The sequence below is a fragment of the Pseudorasbora parva genome, chromosome 24 (assembly GCF_024679245.1).
Source record: "Pseudorasbora parva isolate DD20220531a chromosome 24, ASM2467924v1, whole genome shotgun sequence".
Classification (NCBI taxonomy): Eukaryota; Metazoa; Chordata; class Actinopteri; order Cypriniformes; family Gobionidae; genus Pseudorasbora; species Pseudorasbora parva.
This window is the reverse complement of record NC_090195.1, coordinates 1,910,016-1,929,347: the sequence shown is the minus strand read 5'-3', so window position 1 is coordinate 1,929,347 and position 19,332 is coordinate 1,910,016. Positions and strand designations below refer to the sequence as shown.

At 36.9% G+C, this 19,332-nt stretch overlaps 1 protein-coding gene across 2 annotated transcripts; it reads left to right on the top strand.

The window, feature by feature from the left end:
• The first annotated feature begins 7,619 nt into the window (after positions 1 to 7,619).
• On the top strand, positions 7,620 to 19,229 carry LOC137063368 (myosin-7-like). 2 transcript variants are annotated; one of them, XM_067434452.1, is made up of 38 exons: positions 7,620 to 7,655; positions 7,886 to 8,095; positions 8,179 to 8,322; positions 8,402 to 8,558; positions 8,640 to 8,667; positions 8,769 to 8,877; positions 9,070 to 9,162; positions 9,262 to 9,325; positions 9,420 to 9,518; positions 9,602 to 9,705; positions 10,501 to 10,639; positions 10,725 to 10,843; positions 11,008 to 11,157; positions 11,248 to 11,418; positions 11,554 to 11,860; positions 11,943 to 12,022; positions 12,102 to 12,307; positions 12,443 to 12,566; positions 12,657 to 12,793; positions 12,871 to 13,126; positions 13,208 to 13,450; positions 14,032 to 14,208; positions 14,289 to 14,434; positions 14,840 to 14,930; positions 15,011 to 15,400; positions 15,486 to 15,612; positions 15,701 to 15,819; positions 15,924 to 16,120; positions 16,275 to 16,458; positions 16,671 to 16,836; positions 16,916 to 17,040; positions 17,237 to 17,545; positions 17,640 to 17,843; positions 17,950 to 18,246; positions 18,324 to 18,428; positions 18,583 to 18,678; positions 18,775 to 18,909; positions 19,127 to 19,229. In XM_067434452.1, the coding sequence occupies exons 2-38, from the start codon at positions 7,898 to 7,900 to the stop codon at positions 19,145 to 19,147; spliced, it is 5,817 nt and encodes a 1,938-aa protein (XP_067290553.1). In that variant the 5' UTR covers positions 7,620 to 7,655; positions 7,886 to 7,897; the 3' UTR covers positions 19,148 to 19,229. The 2 variants fall into 2 exon arrangements, with proteins under 2 accessions (XP_067290553.1, XP_067290552.1); XM_067434451.1 differs by having other exon boundaries at positions 19,124 to 19,228.
• The last annotated feature ends 103 nt before the right edge of the window (positions 19,230 to 19,332 follow it).

The window sequence follows — 19,332 nt, the reverse complement described above, 5'->3', positions numbered from 1 at the left end:
AAATAAATTAGTGGTTAAAAAGATTTAATGCAGCATAAAAAACAGTATAAAGTTCACATTCCTGGGTGATCTAATACAGGCTTCCATATTTCCCAAAATATATCTAGCATTGTTAATAAATCTTAACTTCTCAATATGAATAAAACTCACTAACTCACTCAGCAGCCCATCGAGTGTTGGAACATGTCCAGTTTTCACCTCTCCAATGGAACCATGTCCAGTTATCAATCTCTGCAAAAAACATAAATATGGAAATACACCGTCTTTCAAATTTACTAAAAGAAGGTACAGAACCCTAAATTGGCAGTCATTGGATCTGAAATAATCTATTGAGAAGTACTTGTGAAGGTTGCAACATGTCCAAAGTGAATGTGTGTTTACATTTTACCAAACAATTGCAAACCACATAAAGCAGATTTAGTTGTAAGCTACTGCCCATTACACTGTATGTTTTGTCACAGCTCATCCTCAGGGAATAAAATTAAACTAAGCCATTATAATTTAAAGTGCACATGGATCTATTATCATGCATCCATCAAAACCATTAAATTGGATTTGTTCTGTTTTTACAGCACAGTAAAATACAGGGGGAAATTCAAGTATTAATGCCATTACATCTCTAAGGTGAATGTGAATTTTGATAATTACAGTCAATATAAAATTATTGTTGTGAACAGACATCAATGTTAGAATTTACAATCTCTTTCTTGTCAATTTTTTTTGGCAATATATTAATTAAAAACCTAAAGTAACCTTGTCAATGCTGTGAATGTGAAAACTGCAATAGTCAGTCACCACCACCATTAAATATCATATGAAGCATACCTTCTAGGTGTCCATGTAAAGCAGGGGGGCAAGGTGGGGCAAGTTGTCACAACATTTTATTCCTTTTATTTCTTAGTGTTCGTTTATTTTTTAACAAATTAATGTATTCACAATTTATGCAGGTTTCAAAAACAAAAAATCTATTTAACATTTCCACTGGTATTACATTATACACTGGTTAACCATTTGCTACACTTTTCAATAGGGTTCAACAACAATGTATACATTTATGTAAATGTTGATTCATGCTATTTTTAAATACCCTACTTTTCATTGTTAACTCATGAATTACTCAATAACTTTTAACTCAGTAACTTTTCATTTTTTATTAATTACCTGTAACTAGTAACACCTGGTGTTGATGAAAAATATTCCTGCGAACACAGCATAAATTTAGACAAAACTGACTTTGAATTTAATGTACGTCAGTGTCTATTACATTCACTTATTTACCCAAAAGCCATTACATATCATAAAGGTAGTTTGGAGGACACAGTTAACAAATGGTAGTGTCTTATTTTGAAGTTTGAGACCAAAATAGATAGCACTGCTAACATTATATCAATTTTGCATAATGGCCTAAAAGTTTATACCACTATACATGGGTGCTTTGGTGTTCATAAATGTATTAATTATATGGACGCCTTTTATCATTTGTCGTAAAAGAGCAATTGGAAGAAATGTAAGAATGTGTGGTGGTGCTGGTGGTGTTATGGGAAGACATAATAGAGTATATAAAAATGCAACTGTTAATTTTCAGTTTACATTTAACACGATCCTACACAGTCATTTGATACAATGCACTTATTGTGTTTATGTTTTTACATTGTGCCTTTATATATATATATATATATATATATATATATATATATATATATATATATATATATATATATATATATATATATATATATATATATATAAATAAAACCCTTTAACCTACACATACCTCCAAATATGTCCCTAACCGTACCTGTATCTTCCTCACTAGCAAAAAAATTGTTTTGCAATACAAAATGAACACAACAAATATGCTGTAATTTTCTATGTAAGTACATAGTAGATAAGGACACCCGATGTCCGTTTTCTTTGTGTAGTAAGAACATTCTTTCATTTACCACAATATTGACTCTTCCTAGTAAATTTGGTCTACTACTGGAATCGATAAAGCTCAGTGGTATAAGAGCATTCACCTTGACAAAACTGACATTCATGTAGGAAACAGATGGTGAACTAAAATATTTCCATGGTTAGAGCATTGGTTGATTTACTGACACATTCACTAGGTTTTTAAGCATGAATTACATGTTTTGTAACTTGTTTATAAGTTGTAACTTGTTGTGGCAGTTACATTTTAGTTTAAAGAATGTTATGATTGTTCCGAAAAATTAGGTAAAGTGATTGAGAAAAACTATAATGGTTCTTACATATTATGATAATTTAATTGTTTTTAGTTTATTAAACAGTTTAATTGAGTATTTTTAAAAATGTGATATAAAAAAAAAAAACATCCTGTGAGTTACAACACAGAACAACTAAAAATCAAAAAGAAAAAAAAGCACTGCATTACCTTCATCTGTAGATGTGTTGGATCTTGTCCTGCAGGGAGCACAGTGTCTGTGTGTGGCTGAGTGGGGATAGAAAAAACAGGGTCAAGAGAGTGAGGGAAAAATACACATTTGCACAGCAGAGGTCAAAAGCCATGCAAATTTGCCTAAAGGAAGCATAAGGTGCTCTTGTGGAGAACAATCAAATTTAGATAGACAGACAGTCAAAGTTAGGGGTGAATCCTATAAATATTAATACCTGTATTCTCTGTCTCCATCATACAGCTGGCTCGAACGAGGGATAACGAAGAAATGACAAGCAACTCAATCAAAGGAGCAGAAGCATCATGTGACGTCCAGTGGACACTTGTCCAAGTAAATCAAGCAAACAGACGGGGGGTCTCCATTAATAGCCCGCTCAGTGGTCATGAAGTAAAATGGGTCAAGTCATTGACCTTTTGGTGAGCTGAGACGAAGAGCAGCTAAAGGAAGAGAGACAGGGTGTGAAAGTTCTCCAGACCTCCTGTTAATCCAGAGTGAAGGCCTTAATGAGGTACTTGTGCTAACCACTAAAATCATGCAAGCAACATGCCACAAATAATTTCATTTGTTTGTTTGTTTTTACTCAAAACCTTAAGAAGACATCTGCTTGCCCCAACACTCTGAGATGCTAACCTGAAATGATTCCTGACTCCCTCAAGGTCATTGTGATGGATGAGTCCAATTGGCTTTATGAAGACCTGAAAAACAAATATAATTAACTTATACATCCCTGAATATAGATATATTATATAAAAATATTACTTATTAGGATAATATGTCTGGATTATATACAAAGTTGTTTGCCACAGTAAATGCAGGTTAAGAACTTTTGCTTTAATATATAAATCACATAATTTTGGCTACAGCCCTACAAACAAGCACAACAAACCTGTATTTTTAAATCTTAAATTAAATCTTAAAAAAAACAAAAAACATTTTTGAAAACATCCATTACAGACCTACTCAATGGGTAGGAGAGATGTGACAAGTGTCTGTCGCTGCTCAAGATGATGCAGTGGCTCCAACAGAAGTGTTAAATAAAGGAGGAGTCGGGGAAGGAGGGGGTTAATTAACACTGGATGAAGAAAGTGTGTCAACTTTAACACTTGTCACTTTTGCTATATAAAGAGCTCCAAAAAGCTTAGCACATACATTACTATTTGAGGAGCCTCTGACACACATAAAGAGCTTAAAAACAGGTTATAAACTTGACAATGACCATTGACATACTATGCCACCACATCAGATATCTTAAATCACAGAGGCACTCAAAGGAATGTAACAGGTTATCTTTGTCCTCAAGGCTAAAGTAAAGGAAACAATGCCATGTAAACAAGACAACTTAAAGGGTATGGCCCCTCGGTCATCTCTCTGAGGGACAGCAACAGACTTTAAGCATGTTATGTGATCCAGTGCTTCAAAGCATATTGGACAGGGTATCTGCAGGTTTCAACAAGTCAAATTTAAGACTTTTTAAGGCCGTTAGGAAGTAAATGTATTAAATTTACCTATATCGTGCAATAAAAAAAAAACATGCAAAAGAAATGCAGAATCACCAGCATTTTTAAAAATGACTTTTTTTAAATTACTAAGTAAACGTATATATATACACACATACATACACATTAAAATAATTGGTTTTCAATTTATTATACTTATTATACTAGCCATTTCTATTTGTATTTTCCCATTTTTAAATTACCTTAACTGTAGCACTTTGAGATTTGTTACAAATGTAAAGTGCAATACAAATAAAATATATTATTATTATTATTATTACTTTAAATGATCATTCTAATGAGGATTCATTTTCAATGTTTCAATGTTAATATTTTTTGCATAACCTGTGATACTTTTTTTATAATACTTTGATGAATAAAAAGTTATAAAAATAAATAAAAAACAAAATAAAATAAAAAAGCAGTCATTTTTTTATTGCTTTTTTTGTTGTTGAAATAAATCAATAATTTTATTCAGCAAGGATGTTATATTGATAAAAATTTATAGTAAACGAAATTTATATTATTTGAAAATATGTTTTTATTTTGAATAAATGCAGTTCTTTTGAACCTTTTATTCATCAAATATCATTTCAAAAACATTACAAATAGTAATGTGTCCAGACTTTTGGACTGTACTGTACTGTACACATACATACACACACACATATATAAGTTACTTTTTTTTTTTCGCCTTCACTTTCACAATCGCGGAACTGGAAGAACTGTCAGCAGTTTTATGCGTCTGTGGGGTACAATCAGAAAGAGGCTCTTGACAGTAACACAAGCTGATTGGCTGCAATATACGATGCATGTTGGTATCACTTGTAGTTGTAATATAGCAAACAATAGTTGGACAAGAAAGAACTGAAACACTCCTAATGTTCTCCTAATGTTCTTCGCTAATGGAGGAATTGGTTAATGCTGTAACCAGACAATCACACTCGTTCACTGCGAGGCCCCAGATAGCAACCAAAAAGCATTGAGCCCTACAACCACGAAAGCCTGTGGGCCAGGCTCGCCCTCCACCTCCTCCTCCGAGATTTTTGCGGTCACAACACCAGGGCCCACACCCTCCTCCATCTATTTTAATATAGCCTACTGTACAAAATAATTTAGTTATGTGATGCAAAGGTGAATTTTCATCAGCCGTAGCTTATTTATCAAAAAAATACTGAAACTGAAAATACTGAAAAGCACTGCAGTTTCCAACATAAAGGACCATATTTACTTTTCCCTTTATCATCCTTCAGCAGTGTGTGCCAACCAACTCAACCTGGATGGCACGCACACACACACACACACACACACCTGGACAGAGTATGGATGACCACAGGACTTAATTTAAGCACTTGAATGGACATGCGGATGGACTTTACAGAGCTGTTATAAACAATTAAACAATTTCTTCAGAATTTAATTGTTGTGCAATTTCTGGGGATTTTAACATTCACATAGATAATCCAGAAATGAATATGGCAAAAGAAATAAACTGTTGATTTTTTATTTATTTTTATTTGACTGTACATGTGCATCAAAACATGTACATGGACCCACACATGATCGTGGAAACACTCTAGATTACCTTATTAGCAAAGGTCTAAACATTTCATCGACTGTTATTGAGGATGTGTGTAATCATTTCTGTATTTTCTTTGCCTATTTATCTCTCCTGCCATTGAAGCTAGATCGGTCTCTGTCAAAAAGAGATGCTTAAATGAGAACACTAATGTGCTGTTTATGAAGGCTATATCTCTAACACCAAGCATATCTGCAGACTCTGCTGATTTTCTCCTTGACTACTATAACTCAAGTTAAGAGTGTAATTGATGATATTGCTCCTGTGAAAGTCAGGAAAAGAGTGGTAGACACAAAGCACTTTGGAGAAACTCAACAGCAGTGCAAATAATGAAAAGAATGCAGAAAAGCTGAGAGTATGTGGCGGAAGACAAAACTTCTAGTCCATTATAACATCTATAAAAACATCATGCTTTCAATGTGGAACTAGGCAAAGCTAGACAGACCTTCTGCTCATATATTATAAACAGAAATAAACATGCACACTTAGGGATGGGTGATATACCCTAAAATCCATATTCTGAAATGCACTGCAGCCTCTTGCGATTATGCGCAAATTTTGTAGCAAAACTAGCGGCATTGTTTGAAGCCAAAAAACAGGAAGTAGACAGACAATGGATTCCAAATGAACCCAACAGATGCAAGACCATTCTAGTGCACCCAGTAAAAAAAAAGAAGCTCCAATGACAAACTTTATTTGACATACGGTTGCCCCCATTTCTTCCATTCTTGCTCCTAAGCTCTGATAAACAAGGGCAAATAGACAGGTGATAATGAGGCTCTGTAAAGGACGAGAGGCCTAGAATAGACCGCCCAAGTGCTAAGACTAAGTAAGGTGCTTGTGGAGAGAGTGCAGAATAATTGAGGGGGGAGAGGTTAAGGCAGGCCAGAAACCTCAGTAAAGGTCTTAAGTGATGGCAGAGCGCCCAAACAAATCAACGCCATAGAGCTGACAATACATTAACACCGTATAGAAACAGATCTGGGGCTAAGATGGTTAGTTTGACCTTCTCACCACATTCTAACTGTTAAGAAGGAATAATTATAAGCACCTTCATGTCAACTTATGCTCAGAAACAGTAACACTGCTGTAATGCATTCAGAATATATTAACTTCTGTAAACATACAAATGATTACAGATTTGTTTTGGGAACATTTGTAAAACTGGAAAATCTTTTTGAAGAAAGAATGGGGTGAGCATGGATGAATATGAATGAAGCTATCATTTGAATGACTGCTAATGAACCTGTAAAACACAAATTATGGATATAGCATTGGTAAATCAAGAAAGGTCAAAGCATCAAATAAGAACAAGCAAGAGTTGCAGCTGTCTCTGCATTGGTGGAGAACAAAAGGTCGCAAGTGCAGATATTCATTGTTGCCATTACAGCTGTCTACTGTAATTTTACTGTTCCGTGACAGCCGTCTTGCTCATGAGGCATTGTTACCTTGTCTTTATTCTTGAGCACAAAGATAAACCTGTGAAATTCCCAGTGCATGCCTGTCTCTCTGTGAGGACAGAAAATGACAGTTCAAGAAAAGCATCATAGCACATTATTGCTGGAACATAAATGTCAATTAAGCAATTTTTCTTTTAAAAGGATTGTGTGAATGTTCAACTATGGTTCAGATATATTATATACAAGAGTCTCTGCCTCTATAATGCTTTACATACATTAAAAAAAAAAAACTGAAATGTTGTAAATTTGGCATATAAAACTAACTATAAAATATGAATGTGAAGACGTACATTTCAATATAAACATTTTAGTAAAGACTGGATATCTTTATAAAGAAGAAAATTATCTTTCCACACCATGCTTAACTATTGTGACTATCTAATCTTTCGTGCTACCATAAAACATCACATGATAAACTACAGTGACTCACACAAATATTTTTTTCCAAGCACCCAAAAAGAGCCACACACACAAGTGACCCGAACCAAATACAGATGGTCAACGTCACAGTCATTGTCTCTATATAAAGAGATAAGTTACAGCACAATATTGCAAGCTCACATCATTGTGCCATCTAAAGGTAAGAGCACACATCATTTAGATTGAATTGTTCATGAGGACAATAGAATAAGATGACTTCTCATTAATGATGTTTCTTTTTCATTGGAAGGACTTGAACTTTCTTGGGTTTGGATTTCACCTGGTAAGGCATGCTTTCATAAAGGTCAACACAATGTGTATATTGTATATTATAGTATAGTATATGTACGTTTATGCAATATTTTATTTTTGATTGCAATTTTTTTTGTTGAAAGACAAATAAATAATTATACATATTTTATATTTATTTCTCTCTCTTTTTTTTTTTTACAATAGATTTTTAATTGTAAACAAGTTTCACAAGGTCTGATAATTTTGTCATCTATGCCTCAGTCTGATTGAAAGATGGTGGATGTAATGTCAGAGTTCGGGGCAGCGGCTCCGTTCTTACGAAAGTCAGACAAGGAGCGTCTGGAGGCCCAAACTCGCCCCTTCGACATGAAGAAAGAATGCTTTGTGACTGACCCAGCGGTTGAGTTTGTCAAAGCCTCCATCACCAGTAGAGACGGTGACAAAGTCACTGTTGAAACTGAATTTGGGAAGGTAAGATCTAATCTCTGCATTGTTGTAGATTGTACACAGGAGTACAGTGTGACTGACAAAGCATTTTTGTGTGTTCTCCACAGACAGTAACTGTGAAGGAGGCTGATGTTCATCCTCAGAACCCGCCAAAGTTTGATAAAATTGAGGACATGGTGATGTTTACCTTCCTACATGAGCCCGCTGTGCTGTTTAACCTCAAAGAGCGTTACGCAGCCTGGATGATCTACGTGAGTCGAGGCTTAAAACACTCACACATTCTCTTTATCTTACATGAGCAGATCTAAATCTTCTGTGAATCTCCTACAGACCTACTCTGGGCTCTTCTGTGTCACTGTGAACCCCTACAAGTTTTTGCCAGTGTACAACCAGGACGTTGTCAATGCCTATCGAGGAAAGAAACGAAATGAAGCTCCTCCTCATATCTTCTCCATCTCTGACAATGCCTACCAGTACATGCTGTCAGGTGATGATCTGATTTGTTATTTTATGGCGATTTCTAATGCAATTTCAAATGCTAAGTTTCTTATGTTCTATTTTCTCACAGACAGAGAAAACCAGTCTGTCCTGATCACGTACGCAATACATATTATGCCACAGCATAATGTTCCTTCTTTCACTAATATTTTCTATGCTGTATTTTATCAGCCTTTTAATGAACTGTTTTTATTCTCAGTGGAGAATCCGGTGCTGGAAAGACTGTGAACACTAAAAAAGTGATCCAGTACTTCGCGAGCATTGCAGCAGCATCGCCCGGCAAGAAGGATCCATCAGTGGAGAAAAAGGTGCTTAATTCCCAAAAATAATTACTAAATTAATGTCTTCATATATTAAATATTAGAGTCACAAACTGTTAAATTTGATACTCCCTTGTATCATATTGCAATGAATTTACACTTAAACAGCATTTTTTTCCCCAATTATTTTTCTGTTGTGTTGTTAAAATACTTACTCTATTGTTAAAATATGATTGTCAGGGTACTCTGGAGGATCAAATCATCCAGTGTAATCCTGCTCTGGAGGCCTTTGGTAATGCCAAGACCATCAGAAATGACAACTCCTCCAGATTTGTAAGTGGGGTTTACATTGGTCTTGTTATTCTATATTGGTTTCCATGATATGTTATACGAGCATGTTATGTATTTTATTGTGTATTGCTTTATTTACAGGGTAAATTTATCCGTATCCATTTTGGCCACAGTGGAAAGTTAGCTTCTGCTGACATTGAGACTTGTAAGTACTTTACTGCTCAACACTCTTTTAACAAATCACTCATTGATGAAATGTGAAACTGTTTTGATATTCATCTATTTATCATTTCATTTAGATCTGCTGGAGAAGTCTCGTGTCACCTTTCAGCTCAAGGCTGAGAGAGACTACCACATCTTCTACCAGATTCTGTCTCAGAGAAGACCAGAACTGCTGGGTAACATTACCCATCATATCTATTAACACCAGCAGCTCTAGTTAGAAGGGTCTTTCCTGATCTATGTTCCCATTTCTCCTCAGAGATGCTGCTCATCACCAACAACCCCTATGACTATGCCTTCATCTCCCAAGGAGAGACAACAGTGGCTTCTATTGATGACGGTGATGAGCTGATGGCCACTGATGTGAGTGTTTGTTAAAACATAGGCAGTTCACAATGCAAGAACCACATAAAATATTGTAAGGAATAGTAAACCCAGCATTTGCAATTAAGTCACCATTAGCACTTTTGACAACCTGTATGGCTGCGTTTCTGCTGAAGAATATGAACTGATAATGTCCTGGCTCTTTTCCATAAAATAAAACCGGGCCCCACTAAATATTAGGTGGACTTAAGTACAATGAACTTACTGTGTTCAAATTGTATTGCAAAACACCTTTGCCCATATTAAGGTGGATACGGGTAGAGTTAGGGACAGGTGTGGCGGGATGGGCAAGTTTAAGGGTAGGGTTAGGTTTAAGGGAAGTGCCAACTGTGAAATTACAAATGTAACTACAGAAATTAATTACAGAAGTAATTACATGCAGATTTTTATTTTATTTTTTAAATGTAAATTGTACAATGTAAAAACATGTATGTACACAATAAGTGCATCGTATCAAATTATTAATTACAATGTTAGTACATAGTAGTTAAGGCCACCTAATATAAGGTCGGTCCATAAAAGCATTTCTATGCAAAAGCACCATAAAAGGTGCACACAACTTTGTATCCACACAACAGAAGCCATCTGATTGTAGGAAAAGAACAGCATGAATATGCTCTACTTATGTGTTCCACAGAAGAAATTCAGTCATACAGGTATAGAATGACTTAAAAGGGAATTATATTGTCTAGTCTTTTCTTTAAAGACTTCTAAAGTACTTAGAATATCAAACATTCGCCATGAAATTTAACATGTTCTGCACATTTGCTGTAGGAAGCATTTGATGTTTTGGGCTTCACCAATGAAGAGAAGAACAGCATCTACAAGCTGACTGGTGCCGTCATGCACTTCGGCAACATGAAGTTCAAACAGAAGCAAAGAGAGGAACAGGCTGAGGCTGATGGGACTGAGGGTCAGTATAATTTGGAATCTCAGCTTAATAAAGGAGAAATGTTACATATAGTTATATCTCTGTATTATTATTTTTTATCTTCTAGATGCTGACAAAATATCATATCTGATGGGCCTAAATTCAGCTGATTTGATCAAGGGTTTGCTCCACCCAAGAGTCAAAGTAGGAAATGAGTGGGTCACTAAGGGACAGAGTGTCCAGCAGGTAACAAATTAAAATAATAATCTAATGCACATTATAGTTTTCAGCATCATGTTCACTTTCCAAAACATACAAATCAAAATCTTTCATGTCTCTGTAAAAATTTTAGTTTGCAAAATCTAGTTTACGGTGTCAAATTCTGCAAAATTCACTATTTCCCTTATCAGGTGTACTACTCTATTGGTGCTCTGGGAAAGTCAGTGTATGAGAAGATGTTCCTCTGGATGGTTGTGAGAATCAACCAATCCCTGGCTACCAAACAGCCTCGCCAGTACTTCATTGGTGTGCTGGACATTGCTGGATTTGAGATCTTTGATGTAAGCCTAATTATAGTTATTCAGGAACAAATCCATCAGGCAGTGCAACCTGTTTGACCATTGTAATTATACAATTTATTCCTCCAGCAGTCCAACACCTTTGAGCAGCTGTGCATCAACTTCACTAATGAGAAGTTGCAGCAGTTCTTCAACCACCACATGTTTGTGCTGGAGCAAGAGGAATACAAGAAGGAGGGCATTGAGTGGGTGTTTATTGACTTTGGCATGGACTTGCAGGCTTGTATTGAGCTCATTGAGAAGGTGGGTGAATATTATTATGATGCTCATAGTGTGTGTGTGTGTGTGTGTGTGTGGGGGGGGGGGGGGATCCTATTTTTCAGTATTAACTTGTGGCAAACTGATATATTGACTGTCACGATCGACAATTCATTGTAGCCCATGGGTATCATGTCCATCCTTGAAGAGGAGTGCATGTTTCCCAAAGCCAGTGATGCAACATTCAAAGCTAAGCTTTATGACAACCATTTGGGGAAAAATCCAAACTTCCAGAAGCCTAGGATTGTCAAGGGTAAACCAGAGGCCCATTTTGCCCTGGTTCACTACGCTGGCACTGTTGACTACAACATTTCAAACTGGCTGGTGAAGAACAAGGACCCTCTCAATGAGACGGTTGTAGGGTATTTCCAGAAGTCAACTCTTAAGCTGTTGTCTATTCTGTTTGCTAATTACGCAACGGATGACGGTAAGTATATACTGAAGTGTGACGTGAAAATATAAGCACTACATTTACTGTTTAATAATAACAAAAATAATTTATTTCACAGCTGCAGATTCTGGAGGAAAGGCTGCCAAAGGTAGCAAAAAGAAGGGTTCCTCCTTCCAGACGGTGTCAGCCCTCCATAGGGTATGAAATAGTATAACACTATTTTGTCTCATAAGGTGTTATTGCATATAAATCTAAATCCTCTTTGGTCTACCAACAGGAAAACTTGAACAAGTTGATGACCAACTTGAGGTCAACTCACCCTCACTTTGTGCGCTGCCTCATCCCAAATGAAAGTAAGACTCCTGGAGCGATGGAGAATCCTCTGGTCATGCACCAGCTGCGCTGTAACGGTGTGCTGGAGGGCATCAGGATCTGCAGAAAGGGATTCCCCAACAGGATCCTGTATGGAGATTTCAAACAACGGTTAGTATGAAACCAAATGGTTTTCATGTTTTACAAAATTTTATGGATACAAGTTAATTTCAACCCTCTGTTTGTAAATTTAAGGATTTGCTAGAAATAAAAAATACATATGATTTATTTTATTTTTTTTGGTAGATACCGCATTCTAAATCCTGCTGCTATCCCAGAGGGACAGTTTATTGATAACAAGAAGGGTTCAGAAAAACTTCTGGGCTCTCTGGACATCGATCACAACCAGTACAAGTTAGGACATACTAAGGTATTTTTATATGAACATTAACTTTTTTCAAAGCCACCTTTTCATTGTTATCCTTTTAAGCAAAAAATCTTTACTATACTTCTTTTCAAGGTCTTTTTTAAGGCTGGTCTTCTGGGTGCACTTGAAGAGATGCGAGATGACCGTCTTGCACTGATTATAACTGGAATTCAGTCCATGTCTCGTGGTTTTCTATCAAGAGTCGAGTTCCAGAAAATTGTGGACAGAAGGTTAGATTTGAGCTCTTCAGTGTTAAAAAATGCCCAAGTTACATTTGATAATTTAAGACTTTCTTTAATCTCTGCAGAGATGCTTTGTTGGTGATCCAGTGGAATGTACGTGCTTTCATGGGTGTCAAGAATTGGCCCTGGATGAAGCTCTACTTCAAGATCAAGCCTCTGCTAAAAAGTGCAGAGTCCGAAAAAGAAATGGCCAACATGAAGGAAGAATTTGTGAAGTTGAAGGAGGCTTATGCCAAATCTGAAGCCCGCAGAAAGGAGCTTGAGGAAAAGATGATTTCTCTTCTCCAAGAGAAGAATGACCTGCAGCTTTCAGTGCAGTCTGTAAGTTCTCATGGAACTACAAATCGGCACTTTTCACATCAGAAAACAAAGGTTTTCATTTTGTTTGTTTCATGTTGATAGGAGCAAGATAATCTTTGTGATGCTGAAGAGAGATGTGAGGGTCTGATCAAGAGCAAGATCCAGCTTGAGGCCAAAGTCAAAGAAATTACTGAGAGACTGGAGGATGAAGATGAAATGAATGCTGAGCTGACTGCAAAGAAACGAAAGCTGGAGGATGAATGTTCTGAGCTCAAGAAGGACATTGATGATCTTGAGCTCACTCTGGCCAAAGTGGAGAAAGAGAAACATGCCACTGAGAATAAGGTCAGATTTCAACACTGAACCGGTGTTAAGAGTCCACTGTAAAATCCAACAGTTCTGTCAACTTTACTTAATGTCTTAACTTCATTGTAAAAATTATAGTAACGTGTACTATTCACATACTCAGAAAACCCAAGTTAAGATTAATTGATTGGTTTGAGTGCCATTTTGTTGCAAAAATCACTAATTTCCTCCACATCTGCAGTTATCACAATTAAAGTTATACTGAATGTTGAATCGCCAATACAACTGAAAAAAGCTGACTTAATACATTGATGTTGATTTTCCTAAAATGTTTTAGTTTGAATTCACCATTATGGTGATTAGCGTTAGCAGTTTTTTTTAAAGATGACCAAACTCATTTATTAACTAATCTATTTTTCATGTCTTCATCTCTTTTATTGCTAACACCTTGTGGAACGTTTAATGGGATATAATTCCTCTATATTTGTGACATCTTGCAATTGACTATGCTTCAAACAAACTATTACATTTTACTTTTGACTTTGCAAATTATGTTGCATGCTTTTTTAGGTAAGTCTGAATAATTCGATTTTACAGTGTACAATGACACATTTCTACAGGTTAAAAATCTTATAGAAGAGATGGCCGCTTTGGATGATATCATCGCTAAGCTGACCAAGGAGAAGAAAGCTCTTCAGGAGGCCCATCAGCAAACGCTGGATGACCTCCAGAGTGAGGAAGACAAAGTCAACACACTCACCAAAGCCAAAGCCAAGCTGGAGCAACAAGTGGATGATGTAAGAACCAGAAAACACAACACTAGAATTAAAATGAGAAGCTTTAATGTAATTATTTATATTTTTCGGATGAAATTTAGCTTGAAGGTTCTCTGGAACAAGAAAAGAAAATTCGCATGGATCTTGAGAGAGCCAAAAGAAAGCTTGAGGGTGACTTGAAGTTGACTCAAGAGAATGTGATGGATTTGGAAAATGATAAGCAGCAGACAGATGAGCGCCTAAAGAAGTAATATATATTACAAAATCAAATCAAATTTTAATATTAAATACATATATTTAGTAATACTACAATTAGGTTCCAATTGACTTTACTTAACCACATAATATAACATGTAAACACTAATAATGAAAATGCTTCTAAGCATTTATTAAACTTAATGTAAAGTTAAAGATTTACTAACACATTATTAAAATCAAAATTTATATTGTTACTACCGTTAATAATATTAAATGGCCCTGAGCTGACAAGCTAACAATTAAATTTTATTTTTATTTATTAATTAAATGTCTTGTTCATTGTTAGCTAATGTTGTTTAACATTAACTAATGGAACCTTATTGTAAAGTGTTACCAGATATTTTAATTAAAATTTTCATATAATCATTCATATGTCATCCTGTTTACTTGGCAGAAAGGACTTTGAAATAAGCCAGCTCGTTAGCAAGATTGAAGACGGACAAGCATTGGATTCCCAACTCCAGAAAAAACTGAAAGAGTTACAGGTAAACTTTATGTCTTAATAAACCGGATACATTTGAATAGTTATAATCCTCGTCATTTTTTATTTATGCACATTTACCAGGCCAGAATTGAAGAGCTTGAAGAAGAGCTGGAGGCTGAGAGAGCTGCCCGTGCTAAAGTTGAGAAACAGAGAGCTGATCTGTCCAGAGAACTGGAGGAGATCAGTGAGAGGTTGGAGGAGGCTGGTGGAGCCACTGCTGCCCAGATTGAGATGAACAAGAAACGTGAAGCTGAGTTCCAGAAAGTGCGCAGAGACCTTGAAGAGGCCACTCTGCAACATGAGGCCACTGCAGCTACACTAAGGAAGAAACATGCAGACAGTGTGGCTGATCTGGGAGAGCAGATTGACAACCTCCAGAGAGTGAAGCAGAAGCTGGAGAAAGAGAAGAGTGAACTCAGACTGGAACTGGACGATGTGGTCTCCAACATGGAGCAGCTTGCAAAGGCAAAGGTAAGTGAGAGAAATGCTGAGAGTCTATAATGTATGTGTTGTCAGTCAAAGAAAGCAATCAACTATGATATAATTTATCCTCAAGACAAACCTGGAGAAAATGTGCAGAAGTCTGGAAGACCAGATGAGTGAGTACAGAACCAAGGCTGAGGAAGGTCAGCGCACAATCAATGATTTCACCATGCAGAAAGCCAAGCTGCAAACTGAAAATGGTAAGAAAACTAAATATTGTGTTATGGCACCAACTGTACCATAACGATAATTAGAACAAAGTCAATATTTTTTACTATTTAATTTTAGGTGAACTTGTCAGACAGTTTGAAGAGAAAAACGCCCTGGTCTCTCAGTTAACCAGAGGCAAGCAGTCCAACACTCAGCAAATTGAAGACCTCAAGAGACAGCTCGAAGAAGAAATCAAGGTTTTCAAAATATCCTAGTCTAAAATGTTTGCTAAAGACAAAAATATTTGGTTGTTTTGGTTTGTCTTTAACTTTTTTTGTTTGATTTGTTTGTTTGTCTTTAGGCTAAGAATGCCCTGGCCCATGCAGTTCAGTCTGCTCGTCATGATGCTGATCTCCTGAGGGAGCAATATGAGGAGGAGCAGGAAGCCAAGGCTGAGCTGCAGCGTGGTATGTCCAAGGCAAACTCTGAAGTGGCTCAGTGGAGAACCAAGTATGAAACTGATGCCATCCAGAGGACTGAGGAGCTGGAGGAAGCAAAGTAAGAAACTAATAATATTTAAAAGTTGGGTCTTTATCCATTAGACACTTTTCTACGTATCTGCTATAGTGTGTGGCAAAATAAACACATTCAAATACATTTTAATGAATAATGCTTCAGATGTTCACTATAATTTGTATTTTGATTATTACAGGAAGAAACTGACTCAGCGTTTACAAGATGCAGAAGAAGCTGTGGAAGCTGTTAATGCTAAATGCTCCTCTCTGGAGAAGACCAAGCACAGGCTGCAGAATGAGATTGAAGACCTCATGGTGGATGTGGAGAGATCCAATGCTGCTGCTGCTGCTCTGGACAAGAAGCAAAGAAACTTTGATAAAGTAAGGAAACTAAGTATTTTGTCATTAACTGGGAAAATTAGCCATGTTACATTTTACCATGTAAAATCAAAAATGTTCAATATTAAATTGATAGTACATGTAAGTTTCTAAAGACGGATAAGGTCTAGTACTTTAGGGTTGATTCTTCACTACAAAACCACTTGACCAAAATGGGACTGCTCTCGACACTGCCATTTGTTAAATTTAACCAGGTTCTGGCTGAGTGGAAGCAGAAGTATGAGGAGTCCCAAACGGAACTGGAAAGTTCCCAAAAAGAAGCTAGATCTCTGAGCACTGAACTCTTTAAGCTGAAAAACTCATATGAGGAGTCATTGGACCACCTGGAGAGCATGAAGAGGGAGAACAAGAATCTCCAAGGTATGAGTGGTTTAAAAACTCCAAACCGTCACTTTATTTGTTTGTATTTGTGAGCTCACAAGTTATTTCTATTACACAGAGGAAATTTCTGACCTCACTGAGCAACTTGGTGAGAGTGGAAAGAATATTCATGAGCTGGAGAAAGTTAGAAAACAACTGGAGCAGGAGAAACAAGAGATACAAACAGCTCTGGAAGAGGCCGAGGTAAAAAAAAAAGAACAAAATTTCCCCCAAAATACTTATTTAGTTGACAACTCTTTGATTTAAATCAATCTATTGTTTAAGGCAATTGATCATTGGTTCATCATTCCAGATTATTTTCACCTCCCACCCTTAAACAAAGGGTTGAACAAAAACTTTAAATCTCAATAATAACAAACACCCATTTTACGTTTCAAAGGGTTCCCTTGAGCATGAGGAAGGCAAGATACTTAGAGCTCAGCTGGAGTTCAATCAGGTCAAAGCTGATATTGAACGTAAGCTGACAGAGAAAGAGGAAGAGATGGAGCAGGCCAAGAGGAACCAGCAGAGAATTGTGGATACCCTGCAGAGCTCACTGGAGTCAGAGACTCGCAGCAGGAATGAAGCTCTCAGGCTGAAGAAGAAGATGGAGGGAGACCTCAATGAGATGGAGATTCAGCTCAGCCAGGCTAACAGGCAGGCAGCAGAAGCCCAGAAGCAACTCAAGGGTCTTCATGGACATCTCAAAGTATGACGAATCTTCAAATCAAGATTTTATGATGCTTTGGTGAAATCCAACATAGATCTTCAGTCTTTTCAGTTGTAAAACTTGTACTTTACAGGATGCCCAACTGAAACTAGAAGACACTCTTCGTAGTAATGATGATCTCAAAGAGAACATCGCCATTGTGGAGAGACGCAACAATCTGCTACAGGCTGAACTGGATGAGTTGAGATCCATAGTGGAACAAACTGAGAGAGGAAGGAAACTGGCTGAGCAGGAACTGCTGGATGTCAGTGAGAGAGTTCAGCTCCTGCATTCTCAGGTATGACACATCTGCATTAGACAAACACAAGTAAAACCCTTAAACTCTCTCTTAGTACACAATATCAACTAGAAAATACATGAATGTCAATATTGTCCATGTTCAGAACACCAGCCTGCTGAATCAGAAGAAGAAGCTGGAGGGAGATAATACTCAGCTTCAGACTGAGGTTGAGGAGGCAGTGCAGGAGTGCAGGAATGGTGAGGAAAAAGCCAAGAAGGCCATCACTGATGCTGCCATGATGGCCGAGGAGCTGAAGAAGGAGCAGGACACCAGTGCTCATCTGGAGCGCATGAAGAAGAACATGGAGCAGACCATCAAGGACCTGCAGCACCGTCTGGATGAAGCTGAGCAGATCGCCTTGAAGGGAGGCAAGAAGCAGGTCCAGAAACTGGAAGCCAGGGTAAGTTGCTGATGTTTTTAGAAATTACATATTCTAACATTTAACACATTATACTAAAATTGTTACACATCTGTTAGGTGCGAGAGCTGGAAAGTGAGGTGGAGATAGAACAGAGAAAGGCCACTGACTATGTCAAGGGGATTCGTAAATATGAGAGACGCACCAAGGAACTCACCTACCAGGTAGAAAAAAATATTGTCTATACACAATTTTGCCCCTGCTTGATTTGATCATGTTATGTGTAAAAAAAAAAAAAGAACATTTTTTTTTTTTTAAATAAGTGCAGTATTTAAATGTAGTATATTGCATACACTAAAAACATTTTTGATTGCATAGACTGAGGAAGACCGAAAGAATCTGGCTCGTCTTCAAGATCTGGTGGACAAACTCCAGCTGAAGGTCAAATCCTACAAGAGAGCTTCTGAGGAGGCGGTGAGTAATTTCTCCCACTTGTGCCATCTTATGATACAACGTCTATAGTAATTGTATGTTTTGATTTTCACAAATGCTGTTGTGTGTAATCTTTAGGAAGAACAATCCAATTCCAATCTGGGCAAGTTCCGTAAGCTGCAGCATGAGCTGGATGAGGCAGAAGAGAGGGCTGATATTGCTGAATCTCAGGTCAACAAACTGAGAGCCAAGAGTCGTGATACAGGATCCAAGGTAAGAGCAGGCACTTAGAACAAGTGATTTTGGTCACAAAAATAAAAGCCTTAGCAAATCCACAAATAAATAGCAACTAGTTTCGACAACTAGCCTAGATGTAAATGCATTTAGCTATTTAACAAGTGTGGCTATTAAAATTAGCTGTGTAGAGTTGAAGTCATTTTGAACTGGATCAGCTTACCTTTAACCATTTTTCCATTTTTCTTTTTAGCAGAAGGGGGCTGATGAGGAGTGAAAATAGATGGATCTCTCTAAACATTGATTGCCATGACAATCTCTTCTGTAGTTCTGTAGAATAAACCAGACATGAAAATGAATACCTTATCCTCTTGTCTTTTTTTTAACAATGAAAACATTGCAATGTCCCAACATGATTCTGAACACAACAGTAAATCAGTTGCCTAAATGTACTGTGTTGCC